At 43.1% G+C, this 23835-nt stretch overlaps 1 protein-coding gene and 1 long non-coding RNA gene across 2 annotated transcripts in view; one reads left to right on the top strand and one right to left on the bottom strand.

Annotated features, from left to right (window-relative positions):
- The window catches only part of rab26 (RAB26, member RAS oncogene family), a 121344-nt gene that overhangs the window by 18466 nt on the left and 79043 nt on the right, over positions 1-23835 (top strand). Inside the window, exon 2 of the mRNA XM_021564921.3 lies at positions 3916-4026. Coding sequence (XP_021420596.3) covers positions 3916-4026 — 111 coding nt within the window. The remainder of the gene's footprint in view (positions 1-3915; positions 4027-23835) is intronic.
- The window catches only part of LOC149976561 (uncharacterized), an 87896-nt gene that overhangs the window by 13815 nt on the left and 50246 nt on the right, over positions 1-23835 (bottom strand). The window lies entirely within an intron of this gene.

Genomic DNA, 23835 nt, shown 5'->3' with positions numbered 1-23835 from the left:
TGCCACTCCTGACACAGCACTCAAACAGTCACACTGTGACAAGAACAAACACTGACTTTGTAACACACAGGGCACCACACCACAGTACATAAGGGATTCTGAGCCTGGTATAGTAAAGTCTGTATAACTCATCAATCATTTTATATAATCAGAATACTGTTATACAGATGTAGGATCTTAATTTGATCACTCTTTTGTTGCTGTGAATTTTCCTGCTGAGCAGGAAATGCAGACTGGTTGTTTATTTGAGTTTTTAAAACGCTTCTAAAGTTTGTAATTTCCACTTTGAAATTTCAGACTTGATTTGCCCTAATGAAACATTTATCAAGCACCACACACATAATCCACATAATACATATTGTTTCTGCAGAATTATTTTCCTGATGTATCAAACTGGTTTAAATTAAGATCCTATGTCTGCTTAGCTGTATTATGCCTGCATTGTGCTCATGCCATCTGGTTGCACTTCTAAGTGTGTGAGGGGGGGTTTATGTGGAAAAGTCACATTCCCAAAATATGAAACTTTTCAGTGAAGTTAGGAACCAATATACACAGGCAGTTAGGAAAGCTAAGGCTAGCTTTTTCAAACAGATATTTGCATCCTGCAGCACAAACTCCAAAATGTTCTGGGACACTGTAAAGTCAATGGAGAAAAAGAGCACCTCCTCCCAGCTTCCCACTGCACTGAGGCTAGGAAACACTGTCACCACCGATAAAGCCACTATAATTGAAACTTTCAATAAGCACTTTTCATTGGCTGGCCATGCTTTTCACCTGGCTACCCCTACCTCGGTCAACTGCCCGGCACCCCCCACAGCAACTCTCCCAAGCCTCCCCCATTTCTCCTTCACCCAAATCCAGATAGCTGATGTTCTGAAAGAACAGCAAAATCTGGAACCTTTCAAATCAGCCTGGCTAGACAATCTGGACCCTCTCTTCCTAAAATGATCTGCCAAAATTGTTGCAACCCCTATTACTAGCCTGTTCAACCTCTCCTTCGTATCGTCTGAGATTCCCAAAGATTGGAAAGCTGCCGTGGTCCTCCCCCTCTTCAAAAGGGGAGACACTCTAGACCCAAACTGCTACAGACCTATATCTATTCTACCCTGCCTTTCTAAGGTCTTCTAAAGCCAAATTAACAAACAGATTCCCACCATTTAGAATCCCACCGTACCTTCTCCGTTATGCAATCTGGTTTCAGAGCAGGTCAAGGGTGCACCTCAGCCACACTCAAGGTCCTAAACGATATCATGACCACCTTTGATAAGAGACAATATTGTGCAGCCCTATTCATCAACCTGGCCAAGGCTTTTGTCAATCACCACATTCTTATCGGCAGACTCAACAGCCCTGGTCTCTCAAATGACTGCCTCACCTGGTTCACCAACTACTTCTCTGATAGAGTTCAGTATGTCAAATTGGAGGGCCTGTTGTCCGGACCTCTGGCAGTCTCTATGGGGGTGCCACAAGGTTCAATTCTCGGGCCGACTCTCTTCTCTGTATACATCAATGATGTCGCTCTTGCTGCTGGTGATTCTCTGATCCACCTCTACGCAGACGACATCATTCTCTATACTTCTGGCCCTTCTTTGGACACTGTTAACTAACCTCTAGACGAGCTTCAATGCCATACATCTCTCCTTCCGTTGCCTCCAACTGCTCTTAAATGCAAATAAAACTAAATGCATGCTCTTCAACCGATCACTGCCCGCCCGTCCAGCATCACTACTCAGGACGGTTCTGACTTTGAATATGTGGACTACTACAAATACCTAGGTGTCTGGTTAGACTGTAAACTCTCCTTTCAGACTCACATTAAGCATCTCCAATCCAAAATTAAATCTAGAATCAGCTTCCTATTTCTCAACAAAGCACCCTTCACTCATGCTGCCAAACATACCCTCGTAATACTGACTATCCTACCGATCCTCGACTTTGGCGATGTCATTTACAAAATAGCCTCCAACACTCTACTCAACAAATTGGATGCAGTCTATCACAGTGCCATCCGTGTTGTCACCAACGCCCCATATGCTACCCACCACTGCGACCTGTATGCTCTCATTGGCTGGCCCTCGCTTCATACTCGTCGCCAAACCCACGGGCTCCAGGTCATCTACAAGTCTTTGCTAGCTAAAGCCTCGCCTTATTTCAGCTCACTGGTCACCATAGCAGCACCCACCCGTAGCACGCACTTCAGCAGGTATAAATCACTGGTCACCCCCAATGCCAATTCCTCCTCATTGGCCTCTTTTCCTTCCAGTTCTCTGCTGCCAATGACTGGATCGATCTGCAAAAAATCACTGAAGATGGAGACTCATATCTCCCTAACTAACTTTAAGCACCAGCTGTCAGAGCAGCTCACAGATCACTGCACCTGTACATAGCCCACCTTTAAACAGCCCATCCAGCTACCTCATCCCCATACTGTATTTATTTATGTATTTATTTTGCTCCTTTGTACTACAGTATCTCGACTTGCACATTCATCTTCTGCATATCTATCACTCCAGTGTTTAATTGCTATATTTTAATTACTTTGCCACTATGGCCTATTTAATGCCTTGCCTCCCGTATCTTACCTCATTTGCACACACTGTAGATATACTTTTTTTTACTGTATTATTGACTGTATGTTTGTTTATTCCATGTTTCATTCTGTGCTGTTGCATGTGTCGAACTGCTTTGCTTTATCTTGGTCAGGTCGCAGTTGTAAATGAGAACGTGTTCTCAACTAGCCTACCTGGTGAAATAAATAAATACAATTGATCTTCCCATTCTGGTCTCTCTTGGCCTTGACTTATAGTGAGTTTGCTAAGAGGGAGTAAAGTAAATATTAGTGACGTAGATGGAGGTGTTGGTTCCGTTTTTCTGTGCTCCGTTTTATTTACTTAACAAATAAGGAACACTCAAAATGTGCACTTATAAATCATAACAATTTTAATTAAAATACAACTGTAGACAGAAGTCAAAGATCAAACATCACACATACAACTGATGTCTCTCCTGAGTTCTGCAAAATAGGAAAAGTCCCAAGTTATTTTTTTAATCCCGAAGTCCATCCCTAGTGATGTCCCTGCATACGTCATTACCTTTTACTCATGAGACCAAGCCTTTGCATACACAGCTATACAAACTTGCAAGAGAGATACAATAGTTTCAGTATTTTCTATGGGCTCAGCAGTAAATGTCCACTCCCCAAGTTGATTTATAGAGGTATGTCTGACTAGTCTCTTATCTTTCACTCCTCTGCTTGGTTCTGTGTCTAATCTGTTTTAGCCTAGATGTGCCTTCTCACAGACACCCTGCAATAATTTATACATATCTCAGACCATTTCTTTATAAGAGACAGAGACTAGAAAAGACTGTGGAACAATATTAAAACCTTATAATTAACATATATATTGTTAATTTTTAGTCTAGGACCCTATACATGTATTGGGGGATGGGTCTCATGACCCTTCCCCTTCTATTAATACAACATAAGAATAATAAATTATTATAATACATCAAACATTTGGTGCAGCCCCAATCATGACCCCAAGTTTACCCCATCAGAGGTCTGAAGGCAGGCTAGATTCTCAGACAGACACAGAGACGGACTCATCACCCGACTTAGACAAATCACCTCACTGTGTTGAGTAGAGCTTTATGGTGTAATGATCGTTGACCTCCACTACTGAGGGCTCATCAACCGCTACCACAGGTATTCAGAGAAGATGGAGATGTCTTTTGGTCTGTCTCTGTCTCTCTCTGTCTCCATCTCGCTCTGTCTCTGTCTCCATCTCTGTTTATGTTTATTTCTGTTTCTCTCTCTAAGGGGGGACAGGCTGTGAATAAGCCCCACAATAATGGGGCTAATCTTCCAAGAGTCCATGGAACATTAAACATAAGGTAATTTGTGTCCCTCTACAGGTGATGTTGGTGGGAGACTCAGGTGTAGGGAAGACTTGCCTGCTGGTTCGCTTCAAGGACGGAGCTTTCTTGGCCGGTAGCTTCATCTCTACTGTTGGCATTGACTTCAGGGTGAGCACACACACACACACACAAAATGGACACACGGATGAAAGAAAAGGTCAAAGATCGTAATTATTTTCTCCAGGCCTTGAAGGTGATTTAAACGGGATCCGTTGATGATGTAAATAATGGGATCCGGCAGTCTAACTTAGGAGGGTTTGAGCACAACCGAGAGATACAAACGTGGTGCAAAATGAAGCCATCAGTGCAGTCCAATGAAAATGGTGCATTCAGAAAGGATTCAGACCTCTTCACTTTTTCCACATTTTGTTGCATTACAGCCTTATTCTAAAATGTATCAAATTGTTTTTTCCCTCATCGATCTACACACAATATCCCATAATGACAAAGCAAAACACCCCTGAAATGTCACATTTACATATGTATTCAGACCCTTTAGTCAGTACTTTGTTGAAGGACCTTTGGCAGTGATTACAGTCTCGAGTCTTCTTGGGTATGACGCTAGCTTGGCACACCTTTATTTGGAGAGTTTCTCCCATTCTTCTCTGCAGATCATCTCAAGCTCTGTCAGTTTGGATGATCAGTTTGGCTGGGCAGCCAGCTCTAGGAAAAGACTTTGTGCTTCCAAATGTCTTCCATTTAAGAATGATGGAGGGCACTGTGTTCTTGGGGACCTTCAATGCTGCAGAAATGTTTTGGTACCCTTCCCAGATCTGTGCCTCGACACAATCCGGTCTCTGAGCTCTACGGACAATTACTTTTTGCTCTGACATGCACTGTCAACTGTGGGACCTTATATAGACAGGTGTGTGCCTTTCCAAATAATTTCCAATCAATTGAATTTACCACAGGTGGACTCCAATCAAGTTGTAGAAACATCTCAAGGATGATCAATGCAAACAGGATGCACCTGAGCTCAATTTTGAGTCTCATAGCAAAGGGTCTGAAATCTTATGTAATTAATGTATTTCCGTTTTTTTATTTTATTTATTACTAAATTTGGTTAAATGTCCAAAAACCTGTTTTCACTTCGTCGTTGTGGGGTATTGTGTGTAGATTGATGAGAGGGAAAAAAAGATTCCATTCATTTTAGAATAAGGCTGTAACGTAACAAAATGTGGATAAAGTGAAGGAGTCTGAATACTTTCCGAATGCACTTTATACAAATAATGTTCAGTACTTGCAGTAGACAATAGAAAGAAATTATGAAGTGTCAAAATAAAGAACAATCGCAGTAGTAGAAACCAAATGGCAACATATCAAATGCCAATAGAGCCTATAACAGGCCAAGCCTATAACAATGCTAGAAAACTCAGTCAACTGAAAATTTGTTTAGAGAACTTAGTAACACATGTTACCTTCACAGCAGTCCTCAAGAGAATGGAAAAGAACAGGCTTATATACCCACAATACCCTGACGCACACAGTTAGGCTACGGAGAAACCATACCAATGGGCTCTTAACACGGATACATGTACAGTGCCTTGCGAAAGTGTTCGGCCCCCTTGAACTTTGCGACCTTTTGCCACATTTCAGGCTTCAAACATAAAGATATAAAACTGTATTTTTTTGTGAAGAATCAACAAAAAGTGGGACACAATCATGAAGTGGAACGACATTTATTGGATATTTCAAACTTTTTTAACAAATCAAAAACTGATAAATTGGGCGTGCAAAATTATTCAGCCCCTTTACTTTCAGTGCAGCAAACTCTCTCCAGAAGTTCAGTGAGGATCTCTGAATGATCCAATGTTGACCTAAATGACTAATGATGATAAATGCACCTGCACTGTGATAGTCTCAGAGGTCCGTTAAAAGCTCAGAGAGCATCATGAAGAACAAGGAACACACCAGGCAGGTCCGAGATACTGTTGTGAAGAAGTTTAAAGCCGGATTTGGATACAAAAATATTTCCCAAGCTTTAAACATCCCAAGGAGCACTGTGCAAGCGATAATATTGAAATGGAAGGAGTATCAGACCACTGCAAATCTACCAAGACCTGGCCGTCCCTCTAAACTTTCAGCTGATACAAGGAGAAGACTGATCAGAGATGCAGCCAAGAGGCCCACGATCACTCTGGATGAACTGCAGAGATCTACAGCTGAGGTGGGAGACTCTGCCCATAGGACAACAATCAGTCGTATATTGCACAAATCTGGCCTTTATGGAAGAGTGGCAAGAAGAAATCCATTTCTTAAAGATATCCATAAAAAGTGTAGTTTAAAGTTTGCCACAAGCCACCTGGGAGACACACCAAACATGTTGAATAAGGTAGTCTGGTCAGATGAAACCAAAATTGAACTTTTTGGCAACAATGCAAAACGTTATGTTTGGCGTAAAAGCAACACAGCTCATCACCCTGAACACACCATCCTCACTGTCAAACATGGTGGTGGCAGCATCATGGTTTGGGCCTGCTTTTCTTCAGCAGGGACAGGGAAGATGGTTAAAATTGATGGGAAGATGGATGGAGCCAAATTCTGGAAGAAAACCTGATGGAGTCTGCAAAAGACCTGAGACTGGGACAGAGATTTGTCTTCCAACAAGACAATGATCCAAAACATAAAGCAAAATCTACAATGGAATGGTTCAAAAATAAACATATCCAGGTGTTAGAATGGCCAAGTCAAAGTCCAGACCTGAATCCAATCGAGAATCTGTGGAAAGAACTGAAAACTGCTGTTCACAAATGCTCTCCATCCAACCTCACTGAGCTCGAGCTGTTTTGCAAGGAGGAATTGGAATAAATGTCAGTCTCTCGATGTGCAAAACTGATAGAGACATACCCCAAGCGACTTACAGCTGTAATCGCAGCAAAGTATTAACTTAAGGGGGCTGAATAATTTTGCACGCCCAATTTTTCAGTTTTTGATTTGTTAAAAAAGTTTGAAATATCCAATAAATGTCGTTCCACTTCATGATTGTGTCCCACTTGTTGTTGATTCTTCACAAAAAAATACAGTTTTATATCTTTATGTTTGAAGCCTGAAATGTGGCAAAAGGCTGCAAAGTTCAAGGGGGCCGAATACTTTCGCAAGGCACTGTATATGTAATTGTTTTAGACACAGTCACATAGACTGAATTAGACGCAATAAACATACATCTCAATTGCTACAATGGCTGATGTAGCAACCAAATTAATATTTGCAGGAATATAATATGAATTCACTACTGGACTAACCAATGTCATGACAAATTATATAACTACTGCTGTACACACTTTCTCTATTCATATACTGTCCATACTGGCTCTGACATTGCTCATTCTGATATTTCTTAGTTTTCTTTGAAATGTTTTGGATTTGTGTGTATTTTCTGTATTGTTAGGTATTACTGCACTGTTGGCGCTAGAAACATAAGCATTTTGCTGAGTCTGCGATAACGTCTGCTAAGTATGTGTAGCGAGCAGTAAACTTTGATTTGAGTGACCATAAAGAGGTAGGGATATGGGTGCCCGACACAAACTAAGCTGTCAAACAATCAGGTATTATTAAAAGGAGGGAAATGAGTCAAATAAAGCACATTATTTTATAAACTGAAATGGAGGAGTCCCTTGAGCCCGTGTTGCCGCTAATAGCAGAAACTAATGGTGCACTCGTAAGTTTAATGTAACGGCCGTAATGGAATTTGTAGAAATGGAAATGTTTAAACTTGGCGCTCGTGGGAGATGGAGAACCATAATTCGACGTGAGAGCTTGCATCGTCACAAATGGTCAAAGTTAATGTAGCCATTAAAAGTTACCTTGTTATTGATTGGCTAATTATTTTTTACTGCACACTGCAATCCCAAATACAGGGTATGAGGACCTGAGGGTAGTTTTGGGTGATGGCTGCAAAGCCGATAGCGTCTGTGTACGTTATCCCTGATGCAGTGGAAATAATAACAACATTGAAAAATGAAATAAGCTTTATACAACATTTTTGAGTGCAGACCAATTACAACTTTTTATTTATCTGAATTCACTGGTTTTTACGCACCATCCAAACCTCTGGGAGAGCGCGATGGTCCCCTTTTGATTAGCTTACCAAATCCTGAGACAACTAAAGGAAGGCAGAATTTTGGTGTGGTGGCTTTAGATAAGAATCAGTTAACAGTGTATATCAATACTAGCTCAATTTAATGTCAGTAAACATCATAAAATTAATCCGTGTTGACCAAACTGTCTCCATCAGCAGCAGGCCAATGATACCCAGCACGATACACCATGCTACAATTGGGCAGTATACCGTACAGGGCCTTCAGAAACTATTCACATCCCTTGACTTTTTCACATTTTTGTTGTGTTACAGACTGAATGTAATATTGATTAAATGTAGATTTTGTGTCACTGATTTAATCACAAAATCCCATAATGTCAAAGTGGAATTACGTTTTAGACATGTTTTTTAATTAGAAATGAAAAGATAAAATATCTTGAGTCAATAAGTATTCAACCCCTTTGTTATGGCAAGCCTAAATAAGTTCAGATGTAAACATGTGCTTAACAAATCACAAAATAAGTTGCATGGATCTGCATGGAGCACTCTGTGTGCTATAATGGTGTTTCACTTTTTTTTTAATGACTACCTCATCACTGTACCACAAACATACAATTACAGTAGGAATCGGAAGTTTACACGGGGCGGCAGGGTAGCCTAGTGGTTAGAGCGTTGGACTAGTAACCGGAAGGTTGCGAGTTCAAACCTCCGAGCTGACAAGGTACAAATCTGTCGTTCTGCCCCTGAACAGGCAGTTAACCCACTGTTCCCAGGCCGTCATTGAAAATAAGAATTTGTTCTTAACTGACTTGCCTGGTTAAATAAAGGAAAAATAAAAAACATACACTTAGGTTGGAGTCATTAAAACTCGTTTTTAAACCACTCCACACATACCTTGTTAACAAACTATAATCTTTGCAAGTCGGTTAGGACACATCTACTTTGTGCATGACACAAGTATTTTTTCCAACAATTGTTTACAGACGGATATTCCACTTATAATTCACTGTACCACAATTCCAGTGGGTCAGAAGTTTACATACACTAAGTTGACTATGCCTTTAAACAGCTTGGAAAATTCCAGAAAAGTATGACATGGCTTTAGAATCTTCTGATAGGCTAATTTACATAATTTGAGTTAATTGGAGGTGTACCTGTGAATATGTATTTCAAGGCCTACCTTCAAGCTCAGTGCCTCTTTGCCTGAATATCATGGGAAAATCAAAAGAAAGAACACAAATTGTAGACCTCCACAAGTCTGGTTCATCCTTGGGAACAATTTCCAAACGCCTGAAGGTACCACGTTCATCTGTGCAAACAATAGTATGCAAGGATAAACACCACGGGACCACGCAGCCGTCATTCCCCTCAAGAAGGAGATGCGTTCTGTCTCCTAGAGATGAATGTACTTAGGTGCAAAAAATAGAAATCAATCCCAGAACAACAGCAAAGGACCTTGTGAAGATGCTGGAGGAAACGGGTACAAAACGATCTATATCCACAGTAAAATGAGTCCTATATCGACATAACCTGAAAGGCAGCTCAGCAAGGAAGAAGCCACTGCTCCAAAATCGCTATAAAAAAGCCAGACTACGGTTTACAACTGCACACGGGGACAAAGATCGTACTTTTTGGAAAAAAGGTCCTTTGGTCTGATGAAACAAAAATAGAACTGTTTTGCCATAATGACCATCGTTATGTTTGGAGGAATAAGGGGGAGGCTTGCAAGCCGAAGAACACCATCCCAACAGTGAAGCACGGGGGTAGCAGCACCATGTTGTGGGGGAGGTTTGCAGGAGGGACTGGTGCACTTTACAAAATAGATGGCATCATGAGGGAGGATAATTATGTGGATATATTGAAGCAACCTCAAGACATCAGTCAGGAAGTTAAAGCTTGGTTGCAAATGGGTCTTCCAAATGGACAATGACCCCAAGCACACATCCAAAGTTGTGGCAAAATGGCTTAAGGACAACAAAGTCAAGGTATTGGATTGGCCATCACAAAGCCCTGACCTCAATCCTATAGAAAATGTGTGGGCAGAACTGAAAAAGTGTGTCCGAGCAAGGAGGCCTACAAACCTGACTCAGTTACACCAGCTCTGTCAGGAGGAATGGGCCAAAAATTCACCCAACTTATTGTGGGAAGCTTGTGGAAGGCTACCCTTAACGCTTGACCCAAGTTAAACAATTTAAAGGCAATGCTACCAAATACTAATTGAGTGTATGTAAACTTCTGACCCACTGGGAATGTGATGAAAGAAATTAAAGCTGAAGTAAATCATTCTCTATGCTATTGTTCTGACATTTCACATTCTTAAAATAAAGTAGTGATCCTAACTGACCTAATACAAGGAATTTCTACTAGGATTACATGTCAGAAATTGTGAAAAACTGAGTTTAAATGTATTTGGCTAAGGTGTATGTAAACTTCCGACTTCAACTGTATCTGTAAGGTCCTTCAGTCGAACAGAGATTTTCAAACACAGATTCAAACACAAAGACCAGGGAGGTTTTCCAATGCCTTGCGAAGATGGGCACCGATTGGTACATGGGTAAAAATAAAGCAGACATTGAATATCCCTTTGAGCATGGTGTAGTTATTAATTACACTTTGGATGGTGTATCATTACACCCAGTAACTATACATATACAGGTGTCCTTCATAACTCAGTTGCTGGAGAGAAAGGAAATCTCGCATGGATTTCACCATGACTTTAAAACATTTGAAGAGTTGAATGGCTGTGATGGGAGAAAACTGAAGATAGATCAATAGCATTGTAGTTACTCCTTAATACTGACCTAAATGACAGAGTGAATAAAAATATCTCAAAACATGCATCCTGTTTGCAACAAGACACTAAACTAAAACTGCAAAAAATGTGGCAAAGAAATTAACTTTATGTCCTGAATACAAATCAAATGTTATTCATCACATACACATTGTTAGCAGATGCTAATGCGAGTGTAGCGACATGCTGGTGCTTCTAGACCTGACAGTGCAGTAGTATCTAACAAGTAATCTAACAATTCCCCAACAACTACCTAAAACACACAAATCTAAAGGGGTGGATGAGGATGTGTACATGTAAGTATATGGATGAGGGATGGCCGAGCGGCATAGGCAAGGTGCTATAGATGGTATAAAATACAGTGTATATATATATATATGTGATATGAGTAATGTAAGATATGTAAACATGGTTAGTGGCATTATTTAGAGTGCATTGTATAAAGTGACTCGTAATCCATTTATTAAAGTGGCCAGTGATTGGGTCTCAATGGAGGCATCAGCCTCTCTGAGTTAGTGATTGCTGTTTAGCAGTCTGATAGCCTGTTTTTCTCTCGGTCCCAGCTTTGATGCACCTGTACTGACCTCGCCTTCTGGATGGTAGCGTTGTGAACTGGCAGTGGCTCGAGTGGTTGATGTCCTTGATGATCTTTTTGGCTTTCCTGTGACATCGGGTGCTGTAGGTGTCATGGAGGGCAGGTAGTTTGCCCCTGGTGATGCATTGTGCAGACCGCACCATCCTCTGGAGAGCCTTGCAGTTGAGGGCGGTTGCCGTACCAGGCGGTGATACAGCCTGACAGGATGCTCTCGATTGTGCATCTGTAATTTTGCCATGGTTTTGGGTGACAAGCCAAATTTCTTCAGCCTCCTGAGGTTGAAGAGGCGCTGTTGCACCTTCTTCACCACATTGTCTGTGTGAGTGGACCATTTCAGTTTGTCTGTGATGTGTACGCCGAGGAACTTAAATCTTTCCACCATCTCCACTGCTGTCCGTTTGATGTGGATAGGGGTGTGCTCCCTCTGCTGTTTCCTTAAGTCCACGATCATCTCCTTTGTTTTGTTGACGTTGAGTGAGAGGTTATTTTCCTGACACCACACTCCGAGTGCCCTCACCTCCTCCCTGTAGGCTATCTCGTCGTTGTTGGTAATCAAGCCCACTACTGTTGTGTCGTCTGCAAACCTGATGATTGAGTTGGAGGCGTGCGTGGCCATGCAGTTGTGGGTGAACAAGGAGTACAGGAGGGGGCTGAGCACACACTCTTGTGGGGCCCCAGTGTTGAGGGTCAGCGAAGTGGAGATGTTGTTTCCTACCTTCACCACCTGGGGGTGGCCCGTTGCACAGGGTGAGTTTGAGACCCAGGGCCTCGAGCTTGATGATGAGCTTGGAGGGTACTATGGTGTTGAATGCTGAGCAGTAGTTAATGAATAGCATTCTTACATAGGTATTCCTTTTGTCCAGATGGGATAGGGCAGTGTGATGGTGATTGCATCGTCTGTGGACCTGTTGGGGCGATATGCAAACTGAAGTGGGTCTAGGGTGACCGATAAGGTGGAGGTGATATGATCCTTGACTAGTCTCTCAAAGCACTTCATGATGACAGAAGTGAGTGCTATGGGGCAGTAGTCATTTAGTTGAGTTATCTTTGCCTTCTTGGGTACAGGAACAATGGTGGCCATCTTGAAGCATGTGGGGACTTGGACAGACTGGGATTGGGAGCGATTGAATATGTCCGTAAACACACCAGCCAGCTGGTCTGTGCATGCTTTCAGGATGCTGCTAGGGATGCCGTCTGGGCCAGCAACCTTGCGAGGGTTAACACGTTTAAATGTTTTTCTCACGTCAGCTACGGAGAAGGAGGGGAGGGGGCACAGTCCTTGTTAGCGGGCCGCGATGGTGGCATTGTATTATTCTCAAAGCGGGCAAAGAAGGTGTTTAGTTTGTCTGGAAGCGTGACGTCGGTGTCTGTGACGTGGCTGGATTTCTTTTTGTAATCCATGATTTCCTGTAGACCCTGCCACACGTCTCGTATCTGAGCCGTTGAATTGCGACTCCACCTTGTCCCTGTACTGACATTTCGCTTGTTTGTTTGCCTTTGTGGAGGGAATAGCTACACTGAGTATATTCAGACATATTCCCAGACCTCTTTCCATGGTTAAATGCGGATCGCACTTTCAGCTTTGCGCGAATGCCGCCATCCATCCACGGTTTCTGGTTAGGGTAGGTTTTAATAGTCACAGTAGGCACAACATCTCCAATGAACTTCTTTATAAACGCACTCACCGTGTCAGCGCATAGGTCGACGTTGTTCTCTGAGGCTGCCCGGAACACATTCCAGTCCGCGTGATCAAAACAATCTTGAAGCGTGGCTTCCGATTGGTCGGACCAGCGTTGAATGGTTCTTGTCACGGGTGCCTCCGGTTTGAGTTTCTGCCTATAGGACGGTAGGAGCAAGATGGAGTCGTGGTCGGATTTTCCGAAGGGAGGGTGAGGGAGGGCATTGTATGCATTGCGGAAGTTAGAGTAGCAGTGGTCGAGGGTATTGCGCATGCGTGTAGGGCTATCAATATTCTGGAAGAATTTAGGTAGACTTGATCTCAAATTTTCTTTGTTAAAATCCTCAGCTACAGTAAATGCAGCCTCAGGATGTATGGTTTCCAGTTTGCAAATTGTCCAGTGAAGTTCCTTGATGGCCGTCTTGGTGTCTGCTTGAGGGGGAATGTACACAGCTGTTCTCTTGGTAGGTAAAATGGCCGGCACTTGATTGTAAAGAATTCTAGATCGGGTGAGCAGAAGGACTTGAGCTCCTGTATGTTGTTATAATAACACCATGAGTCGTTAATCATAAAGCATACACCCTTGTTTGGACAAGTCCAACGCAACACATTACTGAGTACCATGCTTCATATTTTCAAGCATGGTGGTGGTTGCGTCATGTTATGGGTACATGTATGCTTGTCGTTGGCAAGGACTAGGGTGTTGTTTCAGGATTTAAAAAAACGGAATAGCGCTAAGCACAGGCAAAATCCTAGAGGAAAACCTCTGCTTTCCAACAGATACTGGGAGACAAATTCACCATTCAGCAGGAAATAACTTAAAACACAAGGCCAAATATACACTGGGGTTGCTTACCAAGATGACATTGAATGTTTCTGAGTGGCCTCGTTATAGTTTTGACTTAAATCTACTTGAAAATCTATGGCAAGACTTGAAAATGGATGTCTAGCAATGATCAAAAACCAACTTAATAAGGTGCAAATAGAGACTTACCCAGAAAGACTAACAGCTGTAATCGCTGCCAACTGTGATTCTAACATGTATTGACTTAGGGGTGTGAATACTTATGTAAATGAGATATTTCTGTATTTCATTTTCAATACATTTGCAAACATTTCTAAAAACATGTTTTCAATTTGTCATTATTGGGTATTGTGCGTATTTAATCCATTTTGAATTCAGGCTGTAACAGAATGTGGTATAAATCAAAGGGTATGAATACTTTCTGAAGGCACTATACAGTATACCGTATACTCATGTAAATAACCACAATATGAAATACATTTGTACAATTTGAAGCTATATGGCATAAAGCATTTCAGGCACTGGACATATCAAAAGGATGAGGATGAGAGAAGGTGCTATTGTGAGATGGGCAGGATGGGTGTGGATACGGTGGGAACATGTTGGTCTGAGCAAGTGTGATGTCATTAATGTTAGTTTAAATTTATGTTGTGAAATGTTAAGTTGTCTATTTGTTTTTTTTCTATGTATGTTTTTGCATGGTCTGAAAATCAAAATCAAATTGGACAAAAAACATAACAAAAAAATACACACAGTAGGGTTTCCAATACCGTCAATACTGTTAACTGTTTTAGCATGTTTTTTCATACCTTTGAATGTGGTTCTTTTTAAATAAATACCAGCAGTCAACTTGTTCACTAGGTTCATAGACAAAGCAGATCGCATTCTTCATTGTGTTTGTTGCATTATTTTTTCAATTAAAACGGTTCCCAGAGGATCATTTAGCTCAGCTGTGACGAGTTGCCCTCTCAGCTACGCCTTCTGAGCAGATGGCTTCTCTCCCCTCTCTCCCTCCTCTCCCCTCTCTCCCTTCTCTCCCCTCTCTCTCTCCCTTCTCTCCCCTCTCTCTCTCCCTTCTCTCCCCTCTCTCTCTCCCTTCTCTCCTCTCTCTCTCCCTTCTCTCCTCTCTCTCCCCTCTTTCACCTCTCTCCTCTCTCTTCTCTCTCTCTCCCCTCTCTCCCCTCCTCTCTCCTCCTCTCCCTCCCCCTCTCCTCCTCTCTCCTCTCTCTCCCCTCTCTCCTCCCCTCCTCTCTCCCCTCTCTCCCCTCTCTCCACTCTCTCTCCTCTCTCTCTCCTCTCTCCCCTCTCCCCTCTCTCCCCTCTCTCTCCTCTCTCTCCCCTCTCTCCCCTCTCTCTCCCCTCCTCTCTCTCCCCTCTCTCCCCCCTCTCTCTCTGTCTCTCTCTCTCCCCCTCCCCTCTCTCTCCCCTCCTCTCTCTCCCCTCTCTCCCCCCTCTCTCTCTGTCTCTCTCTCTCCCCCTCTCCTCTCTCTCCCCTCCTCTCTCCTCCTCTCTCTCTCTCTCTCCTCTCTCTCTCCCCTCTCTCCCTCTCTCCCCTCTCTTCCAGCCCCCAAGCCTCGAGTCCTGTAACTCATAGCAGCAGTACACCAGTTAATCATTAAAGGAGCTGTGCAGCCAGCGTGGATGCCGGCGGAGCCACGACACCTCCTCTGTGTGTGTTGTGTAGCGTGACAAGGCTGACCAGTGACCACACAGGGACAGGGGTAATTGCAGTGTGGCAGTCTGAGGTGTTGTGGACACAATTAGACTGAGCCGTTAACCCGTTCCTCTGGGAGAAGAGATGGAGATGGGAATAGAATTGAAAACAAATTGCTCACTTTAAAGTTTGCGTTTCACTCTGAAGTATAGGCTTCTGCTGAGTCATTGTAGTCTAGGTAGGACCAATCAAACTCCAAATGATACTGGAGAATCTATTATTTGAACAACTCTCCGAGTGGAGGAGGGAATGGAATTGTTTGATGATAACTGTAGGCTTTTTATTGTGGCCTTTACAGTTCCTCAAACAACAGCAACGACTTGAACATATAGTCTGTTAACAGTATCTACTGAGAAGGATAGTGGTTATTGGTACTTCAAGGTTGTTGTTTATGTTGTGTTTAGGCTTTTTGAACAAAGCCCTATTATTCTGTGCAATAAATGGGTTTAATACATCTTGTAAAAGTGCAGCACATGCAATAAAAACGTCTGTCGAGAAAATATATAGCTGTAATAAACTGTCTGGTCGATGCCATGTTCGCATGTACACACACACACTATATTAAGGGGGTTGTTATCTGCGCTGTGACATACTGTATCTCTGGATGTGTTTTATCACAACCAGAACCTCAGTAAAATGAGAGACTCATCATTTCCTCATTCTCAGATTGTCATTAATCTGCTGTCCGTGCTGCGTATGAGAGGAGTTATGGGGATTCGAGCACCCCGGAGGTTTATGGTGTCCTTCATGCTCTGCCTGGCTCTGGGGGATTCCATTTCCTTTCAGACCAAGATGCTTAGAGGCATTTGTTTTGAAGTAATGTGTCTTGTTTTGTGATTGTGCAGGTGTGCAAGTGCACCCAGACAAATATACATTTACAAAGCAAACATTAACCAGAAACACACACAGGCAAACAAAACATGGTATTCTACACACACACACACACACACACACACACACACACACACACACACACACACACACACACACACACACACACACACACACACACACACACAGAGGATACAAAGAACACATAATGAGCATAGACCTACAATCTTTTTAAAAGGGTCCATCATGTCCTTGTCAGTAGCCTACAGAGCTTGACCCTAGAGAGCACAGTCTTTCATGCTGCATGGCTACACAATTAGTTTGTGTTCTATGGTCTATATAAAGGCACACACACACACACACACACACAGTCATACACACCGGCACACCCTAACCCTTACCGTAACCCTTACCTTAAACCTAACTCTAGCTCTAACTCTAAAACTAACCCTAACCCTAGAAATAGGATTTGACATTGTGGTGTCTGACAAAATGTCCCAAGTTGGTCAAATTCTGGTCCCCACAAGTCTAGTTAATCACGTCCACACTTCCGTAACTCCTTCCTTGGCCCAAGAGGCTCTGTCACACACTATTGATCTGCTGCCGCGGTGCTCCAGGAGCCAAACCAATGAAGCAGACAACCAATCGGCTACTTTATGGACTCACCTACACATTCCAGGGTTTTTCTTTATTTTTACTATTTTCTATATTGTAGAAATAATAGTGAAGACATCACAACTATGAAATAACACATATGGAATCATGTAGTAACCAAAAAAAGTGTGAAACAAATCAAAATATAAAATATATTTGAGATTCCTCAAAGTAGCCATCCTTTGCCTTGATGACAGCTTTGCACACTCTTGGCATTCTCTCAACCAGCTTCATGAGGCACAGTAGTCACCTGGAATTTCAATTTCAATTAACAGGTGTGCCTTGTTAAAAGTTACTTTGTGGAATTTATTTCCTTCTTAATGCATTTGAGCCAATCAGTTGTGTGTAGGGGTGGTATAAAGAATATAGCCCTATTTGGTAAAATACAAGGTCCATACTATGGCAAGAACAGCTCAAATAAGTAAAGAGAAACAACAGTCCATTATTACTTTAAGACATGAAGGTCAGTCAATGTGGAAAATTTCAAGAACTTTGAAAGTTTCTTCAAGTGCAGTCGCAAAAACCATCAAGCACTATGATGAAACTGGTTCTCATGAGGACCGCCACAGGAAAGGAAGACAAAGAGTTACCTCTGCCTCAGAGGACAAGTTCATTAGAGTTAACTGCACCTCAGATTGCAGCCCAAATAAATTATTCACATAGTTCAAGTAACAGATACATCGTCGTTGTGAGACGCAGAGTAGGTGAACAGATGATCTCCGCATGTGTGGTTCCCACCGTGAAGCATGGAGGAGGAGGTGTGATGGTTTGGGGGTGCTTTGCTGGTGACACTGTCAGTGATTTATTTAGAACTCAGTGCACACTTATCCAGCATTGCTACCACAGCATTCTGCAGCAATACACCATGCCATCTGGTTTGCGCTTAGTGGGACTAATTCATTTTTCAACAGGACAATGACCCAACACACCTCCAGGCTGTAGAAGGGCTATTTGACCAATAAGGAGAGGGATGGAGTGCTGCATCAGATGACCTGGCCTCCACAATCACCCGACTTCAACCCAATTGAGATGGTTTGGGATGAGTTGGAGTGAAGGAAAAGCAGCCAACAAGTGCTCAGTATATGTGCGAACTCAGTATATGTGAAGTTGGTTAAGAGAATGCCAAGAGTGTGCAAAGCTGTCATCAAGGCAAAGGGTGGCTACTTTGAAGAATATAAAACATATTTTGGTTTAAATCTTTTTTGATTACTACATGATTCCATATGTGTTATTTCATAGTTTTGATTTTGATGTCTTCACTATTATTCTACAATGTAGAAAATAGTAAAAATAAATAACATGTTCTCTCCCGTGTGTGTGTGTGTGTGTTTGCAATCACAACCCCCTGAGTCACCCCTCTCAAGCCAAACCTTTAGTCCAATAGAACCTCTTTCGGTTTGTATGTGTATGACCATATTTCACTGCATTCTATTCATGTAACATGTACTGCAAGCATGGAGAATGTCATATCTTTTTAGATTACAGAATGATCTAATGTGGTTTCTGTGCTCTGTGTGAAGGCTGTACTGGAGACAGCTCAGGACCCTCGGAGCTGCTGCTTTCAAGCGAAGATGACTTTATACACTGGCTGACAGCGTGACATTAGCATCATTACCATCTTCATCAGCATTACCGTCATCATTGTCATTGTCATCAACATCATCACCGTCTTGATTTTCCTCCTCTCCTTCTTCACCATCACATAGTTGTCCTTGTCGCCCTGGTTTGTGCTCATGCTGCTCGGATGGGCCTTGTCATTAATCGATCTCTGCTATCGCAGTTACTGTCTGTCTGTCTGGGAGGAGGTTTGAGTTGTCTCTGTGTAGACGGACTGTTCCTTTTGCAGACACATTGTTCTGTAGCCTGGTCCCGGATCTGTGTGTGTTGTCTTGCCAACTTATTTGTATTTTTGTCTGGAAACAGGCTGTTCTGTGGAGACTTTAGGAAAGGAGAGAGAGAGCTGTAAGCAATACAACTGAAGACATATACACTACATGGCCAAAAGTATGTGGAAACCTTCTCGTCAAACATCTCATTCCAAAATCATGGTCATTATTGTCGACTTGGTCCCCCCTTTGCTGATATACCAGCCTTCAATCTTCTGGGTAGGCTTTCCTCTATGGAAGCTGCAGGGACTTGCTTCCATTCAGCCACAAGAGCATCAGTGATGTCAGGCACTGATGTTGGGCGATTAGGCCTGGCTCGCAGTCGGCGTTCCAATTCATCCCAAAGGTGTTCGATGGGGTTGAGGTCAGGACTCTCTACAGGCCAGTCAAATTCTTTCACACCGATCTCAATAAACCATTTCTGTATGGACCTCGCTTTGTGCACTGGGGCATTGTCATGCTGAAATAGGAAAGGGCCTTCCCAAATTGTTGTCACGAAGTTGGAAGCACAGAATCATCTAGAATGTCATTTTATGCTGTAGCGTTAAGATTTCCCTTCACTGGAACTAAGGCGACTAGCCCGAACCATGAAAAACAGCCCCAAACCATTGTTCCTCCTCCACCAAACTTTTCAGTTGTCTCTATGCATTCGGGCAGGTAGCGTTCTTCTGGCATCCACCAAACCCAGATTTGTCCATCGAACGTGTTTCCACTGCTCCAGAGTCCAATGGCGGCAAGCTTTACACCACTCCAGCCGACGCTTGGCATTGCGCATGGGGATATTAGGGTTGTGTGCGGCTGCTCGGCCATGGAAACCCATTTCATGAAGCTCCCGGCGAACAGTTATTGTGCTAACGTTGCTTCCAGAGGCAGTTTGCTGGTGAGTGTTGCAACCAAGGGCTGACGATTTTTACGTGCTACGTGTTTCAGCACTCGGCGGTCCTGTTCTGTGATCTTGTGTGGCCTACCACTTTGCGACTGAGCCGCTGTTGCTCCTAGACAATTCCACTTCCCATAACAGCCCTTGCAGTTCATCGGGGCAGTTATAGCAGGGCAGAAATTTCACAAACTGACTTATTGCTTGCTGGAAAAGTGGCATCCTATGACGGTGCCATGTTGAAAGTCACTGACCTCTTCAGTAAGGCCATTCTACTGCCAATGTTTGTCTATGGAGATTGCATGGCTGTGTGCTCAATTTTATATGCCTGTCAGCAACGGGTGTGGCTGAAATAGTGTAATCTACTAATTGGAAGGGGTGTCCACATACTTCGATTAGACTTGATTTATGAAGTCTCAAACAAACACTACTCACTTTCTACGCACTGAGGGATTGTAAATGTTCATTTCACATGAAGGGGAGCTTTGGAGATGTGAGGAAAACACACTCCCTTATCACGACATAGAAAACACTAGAACATGCTGAAAATTGAGGCCAAGCTTTCGCTGTGGTTGCGTAAGCATTCATTACTATTCGACTTTCCATCTTTCCATATTAGTTATTCTTCTGATCTGTTCTGCTCCTGTTTTTGGTGTATGCAAATGTATTCCTTCATATAATTCACTTATTGTTACATGTAATGGATAGGCAAAGAGGTTATATTGGAATAGAGGTTTGGCCTGAGAGGGGTGACTCAGGGGGTTGTTATTGCACACACACACACACACACACACACACACACACACACACACAGAGCGATGGCCCTCCCCCACCATGTTTATCCCTCCTTTAGAACCCCATTATCGTCCTGGTTATGTGATTCCTCGAGCTCTCCTTGAGCTGCAGAGACCGTTATGGCTGCATTACCTTGACAACGGTCTCTCTGTTAAGTATGCATGTGAGGCGTACGCGTACTACAACTGGTTGTAGTACTGTTGGCTGGCCGGCCGGATCCTCAGTGTGTTGAAGTATTGATTGGGATTGTTATCTGTGGTTGAAGCTATATTACGCAATAAACCTATATACGCAATAAACATATATTTCCTTGTGTTTTTCTTCTACATTTATAGCTTATGTCTTAAAATACAGCAGCTTGTACACTATTAAAACAAGTGAGCGCTAAAGATCGTTAAGCTAATTTCCAATCCGAATCTCTTCAAATACTATATAAATACCAGACTAAAAAATGGCTACCAATCTCTTTTAGGCAGGATAAGGGTAAGGGTAAGAGTTTAGGGGAGCCATCTGGATGAGAAGCCTGGCGTTAAGCTCAGATCTGTGGGGTGAGGTGGGTTGCCCCTCCATGGACTCCAGGAAGGCTCCAGACTGGGACTCTGTGGGGTGGTTAGCATTCAGGGTGGCACAGCAGTAAGACATTGCCACCTGGCAAATGCTCTGTTCAATGGAATGCCTTCAAACAACACGTTTGACAAGCCACATCCTACCATCAGGCAGGTGACGTGTACACTGTCCCTGGGGGAGGATGGTTGAACCGGAGGAGGAAGAACATGCATAAGAAGTTACTTTACACATTTTGTTGCTAAAGCTTATTTTAGAAGTTTATCATTGTATTTTTGTTGTGAAAGCATGTTTCTGCCTCTCTGAGATGTGATGCATTTGGAATCTAATACTTAGGTATTTTTTTTACAGAGCTTAGCTATACCAGGAATTGTCCGTCATGCTGTGAATTAAGACTATTTTACATATTTGTCACCACCACCTTTGTTTTGCAATACTTTAATTCAGTTCCACTTCCAGGTACTATACTTGTCATAATTGGTGTCAGCAAAGCCAGTCAGTGAGTCACAGGGATCAGCACAGAGTCTGGCTTTGGGAGACATTACAGTTAAGAATGTGTCAAATCCTCTCTTTGAAGAGGGGTACCCAGCGTGACAACATGACTCAAACACATCCTGGCAGAGTCTGGCATAGATACCAGGGAGCCATGGCATTTCTATACCCCTATACCCCTATCGTGCTGCCTTAGTGTGTGTGTCCCTGTTGTTGTGTGTGTGCCACCTCCTGCCCCCTGTGCCCATGTGTCATTAATTCAACGGTCCTTGCCACCTGAGGAGGACGCTGTTGTGTTTGGGCGCCCGCGGGTTGCCATCTGTGCTGACAACAACAACACCCGCTGAGCCTGTCTGTTTGTTTCACCACCAATCACACACACACACACACGCACACACCCCTCTGATCTGACAGGACACTTTGTTTTATGAAGGTGAGTGTGTTGTCCTGGGTGGATGGTATGCTGGCCCTGAACACTGTATGCCTATGAGACTTCATTAGGCCGTTATTACTTCTGAGGAGGGCTGAGGGGTAGGAACCTGAGAGAGAGGAGAACTGGCTGCCTCAGACAGGTGTGAGAACTGCATGGACTGCAAGTAGACAGTGAGATTGATTTCAACTGTTGAGGACAGTGCTAGAGGGAATCTGCAGGGGAAGCTTTCATCTGACCTTATGTATGTGAGAACCCTCTCACGACACCTCCAGCTCTCTCCGTCCCATTCAATTACCCCACACTGTACCCCTTAGCTAAGGTCCTTCCAGTACCCCACACTGCACGCCTTAGCTAAGGTCCTTCCAGTACCCCACACTGTACCCCTTAGCTAAGGTCCTTGCATTTTCTGGCTTCTCATCAGACTCGTTTGTGTTTTGCACTGTTACTATAGAACACCGTTCCCCCACCCACACACACACAGAGCCCAAACTCAATAAGACTGAATAGACGTCAACCTCCAGACTCCATTCAGATTCAATCAGAAGAGGAAATTGAATCAGACCAGAGCACAGAGTACATACATGGAGGCGTGATGGGGGTCTTTGGTGGGTTCAAGGCCAGATGGGAGAGATGATACACATTTAGACTCAGGCTAGAACACAGTGGCCTCGTGGTGTTTGGATACTGGACATTTTTGTTCTAGGTCCGACCGTTCTGGTCTGAAATAAATGTTCATCCGAATGCGGCTACGTCGATAATGACGAGGACCTACGCTGAGAGAAAATGGAAAAAGGGTTCATCTAGCTTAGGCTGCCGTGGTTCGTGATGATTAGTTGATATCATTATTATGTGATCGTTGATGATTAATCGTTCCTGGGAGGAGCGCAGAGAGAGAGGGTCACTGCATCATTTCCTCTGTGAGAGGAGCAGGCACTATGCACAGGCTCGTTAATTGATCGCCTAACCAATCTAACCTGCCAGCTTTGCCCCGATTTTAAATAGATTAGTGTCACTGATCTACTACTGTAATCTGAAATGATTTGATGAATGATTTCCTATATTTGATTTACTGTGGATATGGATTGATATGTAATAAACATGATTGGATGTGCGGGAAGACACATTCCCTATTGGGGAAGGAAGTTAACCAGATATGGTTAAGTACCATATTTAATTAAATTGTTTCCCCTTCTTAGTCTACAGTTATCGGTTGTAACTAAGTACTGATGCTCTACCATTTGACCTGTTTGACTGCCAGTATCAAATGTCTGCCAGTGTTGACTCTTATAGTTCAAGTTTGATGCCAGACTGAGCCGAAGGCACACTGATAATGTCTCTGTGAAACTGTGGGATTCTGTGGCAGATGATGCTGTGACTTCCTACAAGCCTCTTGGGCAGGTGTTTACAGAACATTCAGTGCTGTTTTGATTAATATATAAAGGCCTTCTCAGAGAAGGCCTGTTAGATATTTTCTCTGCTTCTGTTCTTGTGGGGTCTCCCTGTTGCAACTTGTAATTAACCGGATCGATTTCTGATGGATTTTATCAACGACTGCTCTCCTTTTGGTTCACCTGGAATTTCCCATTACAGCTACAGCACACGTAAGGTTCACACACACACACACCCACACACACACACACACACACACACACACACACACACACACACACACACAGCCATTCTGTCTCAGACTATAGTAATACCATGGTAAATGTCACATCAATCTCTGTTAGTGGTAATTGACACCAAAATACAGCAAGCTG

The sequence above is a fragment of the Oncorhynchus mykiss genome, chromosome 16 (assembly GCF_057628025.1).
Source record: "Oncorhynchus mykiss isolate SJ-2025 chromosome 16, ASM5762802v1, whole genome shotgun sequence".
Lineage (NCBI taxonomy): Eukaryota > Metazoa > Chordata > Actinopteri > Salmoniformes > Salmonidae > Oncorhynchus > Oncorhynchus mykiss.
The sequence above is the reverse complement of the archived record's forward strand: the minus strand, read 5'-3'. Positions and strand labels throughout refer to the sequence as shown.